The sequence below is a fragment of the Poecilia formosa genome, unplaced genomic scaffold (genome assembly GCF_000485575.1).
Source record: "Poecilia formosa unplaced genomic scaffold, Poecilia_formosa-5.1.2 Scaffold90, whole genome shotgun sequence".
Classification (NCBI taxonomy): domain Eukaryota; kingdom Metazoa; phylum Chordata; class Actinopteri; order Cyprinodontiformes; family Poeciliidae; genus Poecilia; species Poecilia formosa.
The window spans coordinates 1192338-1205750 of record NW_006800029.1 but is presented as its reverse complement, the minus strand read 5'-3'; the positions used below and the strand labels follow the sequence as shown (position 1 = coordinate 1205750).

General features: G+C 36.2%; 1 protein-coding gene across 3 annotated transcripts in view; it reads right to left on the bottom strand.

Moving 5' to 3' along the window:
- Positions 1-13413, bottom strand: part of opn7b (opsin 7, group member b) — a 56281-nt gene that overhangs the window by 5617 nt on the left and 37251 nt on the right. For all 3 annotated transcript variants that reach the window (XM_007557659.2, XM_007557661.2, XM_016674132.1), the window contains exons 3-5: positions 7087-7174; positions 6836-6998; positions 4681-4808 (exon numbers count right to left, since the gene is read on the bottom strand). In XM_007557659.2, coding sequence (XP_007557721.1) covers positions 4681-4808; positions 6836-6998; positions 7087-7174 — 379 coding nt within the window. The remainder of the gene's footprint in view (positions 1-4680; positions 4809-6835; positions 6999-7086; positions 7175-13413) is intronic.

Here is a 13413-nt window from a genome sequence, read left to right as displayed (position 1 = left end):
AGCAGGATGGCACGGGGTTCCTTGGCCTGAAGTCTCATAAAAGTGGAATAATTTGAGCTCATTTGCACTTCAGACACTATTTATAAGGCTCGAGGTCTCTTGTGTTTTACACACTTCGTTATAGACCATGTTTACCTGCAACTAAACAAAAGGAGCTCTTTGAAAACACAGACTTCAATTACAGCGAGCAAAAGTTAAACCTCGTAAAGGGCAGAAAGCATACTACACTCTATTGTAATTATGTCGAGTTGCATAAAGACGAGATGAATTTGATTCTGTTTTGACGAGGACAAATTGTCCACAATATGAGATGTAAAATCATACATTCTGTTGCATCATTGCAGTTAGGTCTGCTTCTCTAGATTTTTGTGTCTTCTCTAACCAATGCAGGTTTTTGCTGCAGTAATTATATTTTGTGAAGCGATATCAAGTGTCTGTCAAGCACTGATAATGCAAACTGATAGATTATGTTCAGAATTTCCCCTCTTCTGCAAACCCCTGTGGTGCAAATAGACTGGCATAAATGTGTGAGGAATATGAACAGAAACATCTCTGTCTCAGTTGGTTGTAATGTTTTGGGTGGAGGACCAACGCCATAAAACCACTGAAATACAGACATGTAGAGCTTGACTTGTGCTTTGATCCAGTTTAGCTTTCTGGGATATCAAAAATATTAGCTTCATCAAAAGCTTATCAAAAGACCACATAGCAATCAAATTATTCCCGATAATTCCCCAGGAAGATAGAGCACATTGCCCCAGTTTCACAGTCTCTACTGACTCCCTGTGGCTCAGAGAATAAAGTTTAAAATACTGCTTTAGTAAATATATTGGGCCCTCAAACTATGATCAAGATTAATGTTTTTGAAAAATGTCTGCAGGTAAATGAAAAAAAGCCTAATGTACCTATATTTTATCTTTCTTCCTAATTGTACTTGCAGTAGGAGGAAATTACTTGGTGTGGAACAGACAAAGAGGACAACAGGCCGTTTTAACCAGTTTTAGTTTTAACCAGCCTCCATTACTTTGGTATAAAGACAAAATGCCACGACTTTCACCTGAGAAACATGAATCAAGCTGGTTTATCTAAAGAAATGACAAACTTTATTGAAAGGTGATTAGTCTTAGGCTGAGTTTTGGTGCAAGTTAACCAATGAGATGTTTGGTTTTTAGTTGAGCAGCAACAAATAAATAAAATAAAAAAACTCTGATATTTATAGGTACAATTTACATTTTAATTAGATTCCCTAGTTTCACAAATATATTGAATAATAAATTAGGAACTTCTATTTAATTGTGCCCCTCTGAGATTTTTCTGCCCTGGTTCCAAGCAAAGCTGACCTGTTGTGAAAAGCGATGATATAATTTATCTGGTCAAAGTACAGCCTGTCCCAAAACAGTTCTGCCCTGCTGCAAAAAGTGCAAGGTGTTATTACCCTGGATATGTAGGTGAGTGGCTTAAGTAGCATGGAGTCAGCTATCAAACGCTGCATGTCAGACTCGACACCAGGACTCGGTTTCATAAGCAGGGAACGAGCTGCTGCCACTCAGAGTGCCTGGCAGATTTTTGGGATCCCAACAGGAATATAAAAAAGGGACAGAATAACAGACAAGCTGTGGCCATGTTTAAGCATCAAAGTTTAACAATTTTTAAGCATCACCAGAATAACACAACAAGCTTATCTTTAGCTTTAAATGACACTAAAGCTGCAATATTTAGTGGTTAAAACTGGACCTGTTCATTTTATACTGGACAGAGATTTTAAATAGCATAGCCTGAGATTAATTAATCTTTTATTTTGTGTGTGTGTGTGTGTGTGTGTGTGTGTGTGTGTGTGTGAAAAGATAATAATTTAGTATTTTCTATGCTTTATAACATTAAGAGAGGAACTGACAATCATTATCTCATTTACTATTATTAGGACATGTAAATATTGTGATATTAATAAGTTATCAGTCGATACCTAATAAAAATTTAATTGAATATGGGCTTCAAATAATAATAGTATATTTGGAAATATTAGTGAACATTATTACATACTATTTAGTGGTGCAATCACACAACTTAATGCAATTGGTGTATTGAAGTATTCCATTTAATAATGGAGAAGTTGTTTTTATTTAGCAATAACTTTTATTGTGTGGCTTATACTGCTGGCTCTGACAGACGTATTTGCACAAATATTAAGGATTTTTTATAAACTGTTTTTATAGTGATTTTATTACTACTACAACAAAATATTATGATGCCTTATAATTTAATACTAACTAGGAAAACAATACATGAACTAGTCAAACCTGGAATTAGTTATTCAACACTGATTAATTAATTGTGTAAAGCACAAGTTTTTGAAAAAAATAAGTTGGATTCTTATTTTTTGCCAAACGTTGCTTTAATCCAGCACGACTGTATTGTTAGAACTTTCATGTTAAATGGATCCTAATAAATGGACTGAACTCATATAGTGCTTTACTTACATACTGACTGACTTAATACTACAGCCACATTCACATTTATACACCAATGCGCAGATCAGTTGGCAACTTGGGGCTCAGTGCCTTGGCCGATGACACATCGAAGAGATGGGAGGGAGCTGGGCTCAAACCTACAACCTTGCAGTTGAAAGACAACTACTCTACTGACAGAGTGACCCCAAGCACAATAAAAAAATATCCTCCAAGTTTAGATGGAGTTTTGGATTCTTGTGCATGAACTATGCCTTATTTTAAGAGGACCTAGCTCATAAAAATCTACTCTGCGTGTTATCACAGCCCTTTTACTGAACGTTAGAAACGCTTTCTGAAAGCTCTTTGACAGAAAGGAAAACCAGACCTTTTAGCTATATTAGATTAGAGAGATGGGAATTATAAAGCAGAATTATTGAGAGTCGGCCAATACAATGACAGGAGCCTGAGACAGAGATGTCGTTTTATTCAATTACTCTTAAACTAAGTTATGGCTGGAGACAATCTAGCTGGATCTTTATTCAGGATCAAATATTCCTGCCAAATTCCTGTCGTTCACAAAAGTATAAATGACAGTGTTTAAATAAATGTAATTTGTTTACATACTTCATATACTTTAGTAAGCGAAATTAGATAATACACAGATGATGATGATCCATGTTTCAAGTGTCCATCATGATTAGTGAATAAAGGCTTGCAGCTAAGTAGCACAATAACAAACCATTGCAGCTCCTCAAATAAACCTGAACTGCTGGTGGAAAGGTTTAACGAGCAATTTGGAAACAAGCTGATAAAAAAAAAATATGACTCTGAGTTAGTCTCTTGGAAAATCTGACACAGAAATGTGGCCTTTGGAAGGCCCTACAGAGTATTACGAAAAGACCTCAACTGTTTGTGCTGCTGAAAGATTTGGATCAGAAAATGTAATCATGCAAATAAAAGCTGAATAATTAAAGGGCCAAATGGATGAATTGTGCATTTGGAAAATCCCACTACTTAGATAATTTTACTTCACACCATGTCTATGCAAACTAAAGAATCCAGGTTTTATCCCAACAAACAGTGAAAAAATTATCATAGGAATCTTATATTCTGGATTTTATTTTTTAGTATACCAGATAAGAGTTACAGCAGAAACCCAAAGAAACAACAAGACCTTTCAGGTCCGGAGGCAAAGTCTTTCAGGTCATGCTATTATATGTATATTTTATGCAAACTATTAATACTGTGCCCTTTGCTGTCTAGAAAACAATGTTAATTTATGCAACAAACTTTTTATATGAATTTTTTTTTAACTCAAGTTATTGCTTCTGTTGTTTCACAGCAAAAAAATGTCCTGGGTTCAAATCCCAGTCAGGTCAGAGTCTTCCATTATGAATTTTGCATGCTGTTCCATGTAAATAGTGTCTGCATACAAAAAAAAGCTGAATATCTAATAATATAATATTGTCAATAAGTTAACTTATTTTACTCAAAATATTTTTGTTGAAATGAAACTCGCATAGGCTTGTAATGCACATATTAATGATTATCTCTTGTGAAACAAACCAATATATGCAACTAATAAAAATAATGTTTAATATTGAAATTCTATGGGCCACACAATAGGGGAAACTGCTGACTTGGCAGCTGTCTTGCAGTCGTCGACATCCTGCAACAGGAGGAAAAGCCACAAAGAGCATTGAAAACAAAGCCGTTCACAGAGTGCTCCATCTCACCAAATTAATGGAAAGCTGACTGGAAACAAAATCGGTAAAATTGTGTGCTCGAAACGCCTCACCTAAACCCTAAACAGAGACTATAAAGTCTAAGTATTGTCAAGAGAAAGATTAAAGACAGAAAACCCAACAAAGCAGATGAGCTGAGCTGTCCCTGGACTTCTTGGCACTTCAGACTTAAAACAGAAGACAAACACTTATCTAATGACGTCATTTGTGTTGTTTTATTACCTTGTCCTCTTGCAGCAACATTTACCAGATGATAAGGATAAGCAAAGTTTCACTCAAAATGCAAAATAATTCTTATTATTTTCATTACAAACTTTTTTGCCCAAAATTATAATCAAAACTTCTGATGTCTGTTAATTTTATTTGTTCTATTCGATCATTTCCATCTTTAAAGCATACTGGTGATCACGCTTTATATTGTGTTTCTGTGATTATGGTTGGTTTCACATGGAATAATAATAAACGGTATAAAAAAATGCTTTGGTTACCGTAGTTTGGACAGCAGACCTTGAGCCAACAAACACATGAGAGCACCGTGAGATTGGACAGACTGCACAGGCCAAACAAAACACCACAAAAGGCATAGACAGTGCAGGTTGTCAGGTTAAATAACCACCTGAAAAGAAAGAAAAGCAGAAAAGAGCACATGTCACTGAGTAACATCTTGGCTAAACAAATATTTATATGCAAACTCTCTCTGGAAACATTTACAGACAAGAGGGAGGCAATAAATTTAATGCCTTTCTACTGGTCATGTGTGTCGCTGTCTGGTCACACTCCTGGCAGACAGTGACACACGTTGACTCAACGCTGGTCGCTTTGACACCTTACATCCATAGATCCTCAGAAGATCAGACGAAGATATTGGAGAAGGTCAACCGGCTGAAGTGGGAAATATATGGATAACAAAAATTGCAATTCTTGTGACATTTTTATTTATTTATTTATTTTTTTATGCTCAACACAACTGTGTTGTGAATCTATAAGTTGGTGCCATTATATCAAACAGGTCTTGTGGCTGGCCGTTTCAAACACTTAGAAGGCTCTTGGAGTACCTTGGCAGCTAGTTTTGGTTTTACTGTTGAATTACAACTGCAATAAAAATGATGGCAAATTAATTTCATTTGATCAATTTACAAAATGATGTCTTTCACTGAACATTGGGGCAAACTGCACTTCTTGTTTTAAATGTCTCCTTCAGTGCATTTAATAGGCTCCTGAAAAACTTCAGTTGTTTCAATTATGGTATTATTTTGGTCCTTATGTCTCTTAGGCAAAAACAGTCATGTTAAGTAAAAAGCTAGATTCAATAGATTTAAACTTTGTAACTGAAGGTAATTTCATTTTACACCGCCTGGACAGTGACTATAGAGTATAGACTGTTAACAAGGAACGAGTAAAAATTGAATTACTTTCCAGTACTGGTTAATACCAATGAAGATTTCCATCTGCTGAAAAAGTTCAAATCTACAATTTTTTTCTGCAGTTTATGAAATTAAGATAGTTCTATTGATACCTATGGACGCAAGAGAAAAAAAAAAAAAATTGACCTCTAAACTGGAATCAGGCTGTTTGAATTGTGATAATCACACATGGAAAATGTCTAAAACCACCAACTCTGACAATGGATTAATATGTACATGAATAGACGGAAAGATGGATAGATGCTAAGGGTCAAATAGTGATGGCTCATTGGTGTTGGAGTTGTTTTATCATTTGGATTCTGTTTTGATCATTTGTTTACTTCTTTTAATCCTGCCTTATTAGTTCATTTCTTTGCATAAGTTTGTTTATTTTCGCTTTTTGCTTTGAATTTTGTTCTCTGACAAAAAATTGTCTTTTCCCATGATTTTTACTCCCAGTTCAAGTTCTCTGTTTTAAAACAACCTTCCTTCAGCTGGCAATTCTTCCTCCCCTTCAAAACTGGTCCTTGTCACCTGGCTCTCACCGCCTGCACTCTTCTTCAACTTTTTTTTCCCTTTTGCCTCTACAGTAATTAGTTATTCTGGAGCGTGGAACCTGTCCAGGGTATGCCCGCCCAATGACCGATGGAGATGGGCACCAGCCCCTCCCTGAGACCCAGCAGGGATAAGCGCATAAAGATAATGGATGGAGAGCTCTTCTGTGTGGTTATTCACGTTCACCACTTCCTCTGTATTTTAGCTCGTCGTTTTACTTTGTTCTTCATTGTTTCTAATCACTGCTTTTGAAATGAATGAAACAAAATAGGGTTCCCGAATCCCAGAGCTCAATCCTGTTGAAATTTGTATACTCTTCTAAAACGCTTGGTCGGCTCTAGGAAGCTGATATATTTAAACAAATACTGTTTCTGATGAGAAAATTGTCAATTATTAAGAAATAATTAATCCAGAAGACTGATGATAACTACGTAGAAATGTTGTTAGTGATAAATGTTGTTGGTAAGTTTAAATTGGTGCACTCAATTATTCATTTAAAATATATTTAAAAAAAATCATTGACATTTGATCAAATCACCCCAAAAAAGACGGGTTCAAAATGCATCATTATGAATCCAAAATAACATAACATTCATTTTTATAAGTACATGCTCATTTCTTAAGACCAGCCTGATTTAATGTACTGAAAAACATCTCATTGGTTTGCACCTCAAAGGTCACTCACATGTGAGCGTAGGCTGAAGGAATGGCCAGTGGAAACAGAGTTATAGTCATGGTCAAGTCACTGATGGCCAGATTGACGACAAAGAACTCTGCCGGCTTCAGAGACGATTTCTTTCTAAAGGCCACAAAGAGCAGGATCCCATTCCCCAGTACGGACAACACACCTGGAAGACAGAGAGGTAAAATAAGAGGGAAAGTAGCATTTTGACCTTCATTATGTTTACTAAAAGGTGAGGAGTCTAATCGAGTTACCAAATATGGTGTAGAGTGTTCCCATGACGAAGTCATTGTCTTTTGATATTCTGGACACGAACAGAAAAATTTCGGAGGCATTTCCCATCTTGAGCGAAAGAAATAAGAAACAGAATAGAAGAAATTACAGTAAGTAAAAATCTACAACAGTATTAAGTTCAAGAGGTTCTGAAAACTAAGCCGATTTGTTTGCCACAACTGACATACAGCTGGTAAAAAAAAAAAAAAGGTTTGAATGCATCAAAATGTTTCTAAGTAAATATATTTCCAATTTCTATATCAATATAAAAAAATAACACCAGATGTCAATGACAATCCAAGTAATCTAAAAATACAAATAAATCCAAACATGACTAAAATACTAAATTCTGTCATTCGTGCTGCTACGTGCTAAACAATATAAGCTAATTTAGTATTAACTTCTCCATACCCAAGTAGAGTGCATAAAGGGAAAAAAGCCATCATAAAATATCTCACTGTTGCAAAACATAGTAATGACATTGGTTGTAGATATATTTCTAAACTTCCCAACCCAACAAGAAACCTTTTGCAAGATTTTTGATGAAAGTCAAAACAAACATCAAAATAATTTGTTCAAAAGCCAAGAAGCAAATTTTAGGCAGCTTCAGAAAAACCTGGACACAGCAGTTCCACCTTTCCCCTTGAAAATAGTCAGCAATGCACTCAACCATAATGGCCTCAATGCACACTCAAAAGTAAATGTTGTAGAAAAAGTCTATTGAAGCATGTACAAAATTTTCTGCAGGGTAGTTGGATAAGCCAGTGAAATACTGTGAGAATAAAGTCTCGTCAAATGAGTCCAAAGATAAACTTCTTGCAAACGCCATGATTGGAGGAAGAAATGTTCTGCACATCATCCCTAAAGCACTGTGGCACTAGCAAAGTTTGCAGGTTGGAATATGGTGTGGGTTGTCCTACAGGATATGGAACTGGCAGACTTCATACTTAAAGAGAGGATGACAATCTTTAAAGTGTTTACATAGTTTACAGTCACACACCAATAGATAAATCTTGTCGTGACATATCTCACTTGGTTATACTTAACATTGGACACTTCTCAGACCTATTCTGTTTTTATCATCTTGACAAGTCATTGTCCCACCAAACTAAGAAAGAAACGGGAGACGAAATGAAATGCCATCCTTCACTTCAACATCAGTGTCGGCTCAGAAACCTGTGAGGGATTTGCATACCCAGCATGACCTGCTGCATGACCCACTGCTAATACGGAATTTGTTGTGAACAAGACAAGGTGCTGAGGCAATCTTTCTAATTTTTTTTTTTCCTTTGGAGGGAGAAAATGTATTCATAGCATTTCTATTTATCCAAAGATTTTTACCTGTATTTACATATTAAAGGAAAAGAGACACATTAAATCACCTGGGGGTTAAACAGGAGCAGCTTTTGGATAAATCGGAATCTCCACACAGAGTGTGTCTAAGCTTCAAACACGACAAGAGTTAGTGTGGATCTTCAATTATGACTTTATGTGGTCTCTACGTAGCTCTGACACAGACACAAATGGGTTTATGTAAAAGGAAACCAATACGGCGTGTATCCTGTTTGGGGCTTTATCGTCATGACTGCATCTGTTTTCCTCTGAACTACAGCTGACTGTGAGACTCTGTAAGACTCTGGGCCATCCTGGCACCACTCTTCAAATATCTCACAAGAAAAGCATCTTGTGATGTTATCGTACAACTGCCTTTTAGGTTTTTAATGTGTTTCCTCTGATGTTTGGGGAGGTCTGGTGACTCTAAAGAAAACAGATGGGACGTGATGGGGCTTTACGAAGACCAGAATGGAGTTCACCAACACATGACTACAGAGAGACGAGTCTCAGATGTGGACATTGACATCACTTATTTAGTAATAAAATGAACAGCATCCAAAAGCATGTGGGAACTTTATCAGCATGTAGAAAATTTGCCTCATGAATTTTACTGTGTACTATATTGACAGCAGGCAAAATTACATGTGAAAAGTTGGCAGTTGAGTAAATACTTAAAAGTTTATATGCAGGAATACCAGCATGCAAGTTACTTTAAAATTATTCATAAACAATTATACTTCCAGTCACCAAGTTCTGGCAAAGGTACTAACAAATCCACAATATTTTTGAGTCATATCAAGAAATCTAGTAAAAGCTGCAACACAGGAAACACCCATAAAATATAAATTAGAATCTTGTTGAAACAAAGGGTAACAATAATAACTATGCACATGCATTTCTGTAATATCTGGTAAATATTGTGATTATAATTCACCCAGCCTTTTATTTTTTATTCTTTTAAGTGCTGTGCAGAATTTGTAACAGTTTTTTTTGTAATACAAAATAAATATTGTTCCTTTTATGTACATACATAAATATATACATACATACATACATACATACATACATACATACATAAGATGATATTCTTTACTGCCTCATCACTGTTGGACTGAAAAATACATTGATATACTGTCATTTACAGGACTTGTTTCATTGCCAATGCCATATATGATCATCACAGATTTTCAGGGTCCCAAACCAGAAAACCAATATTTACAGCCCCATCCTGGTCTTTATATTCAACTAGTGCTGTCAACTCATTAAAAACAAATAATCAGATTAGTCACATTTAAGCTGGGGGGCTTTTCTGCATTGAGCTTGCATGCATGGATTCCCTTTGGATACTCTGGCTTCCTCCCTCTGTCCAATAACGTGAATGTTAGGGTAATTGGTCTCTACATTGCCCTAAGGAATGAGTTTGTGTGCATAGTTGCTTGTCTAAGTTTTCTCCTGCCATAATCTTTCCACTGATGTCCATCAAAGGTCTCTACCTCTGTGCCGTAGATAGAGACCAGCCTGCCCATGACCCTGTAAGGATTTTGTCAGCGTGGAAAAGGGACGGATGACTACCAACACCATATAAGCAGAGATGTGTACGTGCTTTTATTTACTCCTTAACTGACAGTAATGCATGTACTCTTCTGCTCTCACTTTGCTAGTTTGATACAGAAAACATTTGGAAACTACGACTTTAAATACTTTATCTGCCATCTTGTGTGACTGTTGACCACATCCCCTCACGCACCCTCTTCCTCCCTCTGCAGTGTCAGTGGTGCAAAGGGCATGACTGGATTAACAGTTTGAGAGGATGAAGTCTAGAGAGAGACATTTTGAATAAGTGTGAGGTGGAGCAGTGAGGCAGGGCTCAAGAGAAGCGAAGAACCCATGCTCATGCTGATTTGTTCAAGAGGGGAAAAGTGGCACAAAGAGAGGCTGAAAGTCATAAAGTGCCTGTCAGCCCGGTGCTGAATTGTGGAATTGAGGGTAATCATCGGAGAGGACACCAGTGACAACTTAAGCCTTGCTGTCATATGAATGGAACCTAGGGCAAGGGGCAATATTGCAGAGTGAAGTTGAAGGAGATAGGGATGTTGTAAAAATCATGTGAGGCTGTAACAAATAGGAGAAGACTAGTGAGGGATGAGACAAATCCCATAACTGAAACTGTCAGAAGCATAGAATTGAAGGCAGAATGATGGAGATTACCCGCAAGGAAAATGGGACAGAGGAACAATAAAGCTGAACTGAAAGCATCCAACCAGTGCACACAGATGAGTGTGAACACCCTAAAGACAGCAAAGCCATTGTGGAAATCAAAAACAAGGGTGATTTTCCCACTGAATACATTTGGAAAACAGCAATATTTCAAGACCCCCTGGGTATGAGTTTACACCCACTTTTCAATTTACAGATCCCAAGTTCAAACATAGCAGTTGGCAAGTTGGTAAAAACAGCCAGGCTGAGTAAAACAATGTCTGAGCTGCATTCTGTTTCTTCACAAGAATCATCTTCACAGCATGGTTTGTTCATTAAACTGTGTCATAATTAGATGATGTACTTTAAGCTCAAAGCGCTCAAAGAAGAATCTCAACTCAAGTTCTTTACAAAATGTAGCTAATGAGCGAAACAGTCTCCTTGACATCATGGTCATGACAGAAAAGTCGCTCTGCAAACAAGTATCTTCAATGTTATGTGAATGTTAGAAAGTGAGTTTATTTTCCCTGTTAAGAGTTATCATCTCAGCTACAGATCTTTTTTCACAAGTACAGGGTTTTTATCAACTATATAAATCTCTAAGGATGACAAGATCTTCATAGATATATTGGAAAAGTAAAAGTATGGATAAGAGAAGAAACTGTTATCGAAGGAGCACCTGGTTTTATTTCTGCAAAACTCAGTTATAATCGCTGTCAACTTCAATTTGGCAGCTCAAATCTGTTAATAGTTAAAGATTAAGGTTTGTTTTTAACTACATGCTTACACAAACATGGGTGATAGTCAACTAAAGAACTGGGATCTGAGCTTCAAAACAGAAATGGTGGCTGATAGAAGTAGCTTCAGGTTCAGTTTGGGATTCTTATCATCACCATGCTGGTTTAACTTGCACCTGGATCTGTCAGCATGGTAGAAAATGCTGACAGTTCTTAACTGATCAATTATCTGAGAAAGATGTTAACAGTGCATGACCAGCTTGCACTTCTGTTCCCCACTATATCTTTGTGAGAGATGCCTCAGCACAATTGACAGTTGTGTATCTAAAACAAAGATTGATTCTCTGAAGTTTCTCACTCCTAGATTTTAAAGATTACAGTCTCTGAAACTTTCTCTGATACCAAGTCTCTAAACCTAACACTCTGTGTTTAGCATGACTGTGCACACTCCTTGATTCACTTCCGATGTAATTTTGATTTTCATTGTTAAGTTTTGTTAAAGTGTGATCTCTCAAAGAAAGTTTTGAAATGTCGAACCTAGGCAAGGACTGGATAAGTGTATTCAATCTTTGCTTAGGTAGTTCATAAATCATTGTACATTATGATTTTTTTTTTCACCTGACTTCCTATCAGTTGCTGAGGTGATAAAGAAATGACCAAAACATGAGTGAAAAATGACATGAAATGAAAGCCTTTATTGACTGAAGCAGCACAGGAAAATTCAGGATGAAACTCCAAATTACATTGTTCTGCTTCAGTTCAATGGCAATAAATGAAAGTTTTTTCGATTTACACACCTTTTTTTTATTAAAATGAAACTTATCTTGATTTATTGATTTAGATATCACTATGTTTGCTATTCACTACTGCTGTTCAGAAGTTCTATTAAAATACTATTGCCTCTGTGACTAAATGCAGATCATTCATTGCAGTCATTTTTCATTCAGCTGTCATATGTCGTCTTCAATTTAAAATCCTAATTTATCACTGTGTGCCCGTTTTTATGCGATTTTCATCATCATTATTCTTCAGAAGCAATCTCTCAATTTGCAGTCAGCATATTGTAGAAGCCGTTAAGTGAGCAGATGCATATTTGAAGAGTGTGTGTGTTGCCTGAAGGAACGATATGAGCTGTAATTTTCATTTATATTACAAAGCATTTAGACCTTTAACCATTTTTTAACCACTGATCTATGAAAACATATTTATTCATAACTTTTGTCTTCTCGGTATGATCAGAGGACAGTCAAGCAGGTCATCTGCAACTACGGCACACGTAGAACCGAACCTGTCTTCTGGCAAAAGGTGCAACAGTTCCTGCACAAAAGTTCACAAAGGCAAAATTTGCAAATATGAAGTTATCAAAAAGCCTGACCTAGTGAGGTAGAATCATAGCTAAATTATAGTTTTAAAGATAATTTTGTGTTAACCTCACAGATTTAAATGTAATCACCTAAATTTGGCCTGTAATCATCATAAACCATGACTGGTGTGACCCCACTGTGATTTTTGATTATGACGCTGAGCAGCTGCATACATTATTAGCTGAAAGAAGAAAAACGAACAAGCTATGAACAGTTACTAATCTATCTGCAGCAGGTAACTTTCTACCAATCTTCATTTTGTATGAATCCAGATTAGTGATTCCTGAAAGCTAAAGCTAATAACTAGTCCATACGGGGAAAGGACCATAGCATCTTTCTACCATCTTCAAGTTATTTTATGAGCCATTACGGTGTTGTCAGGTTTGCATTGGGAGATTTATTTACCCAGAACTGATGATTATTTTCATGTTAAATGGAGGCAGGAGAATCAACACTGATTTTCTTGTGTGAAACACTTCCTTAAAACAAATATTAAGGCTTTATGCTAAATGAAGAGAGCAAGAGAATCACCCAATGAAGGTAAAATATTACCTGCTGTCAAAATTTCAACAGAAATGCAGTAAAAAAAAAAAAAAAAAAAAAAAAAAATTTTTTAAGAACTTTTTTAAAATTTTTCTTTTTTAAATTTTTTGGTTTTGAAATTGTTGGGTGTTTT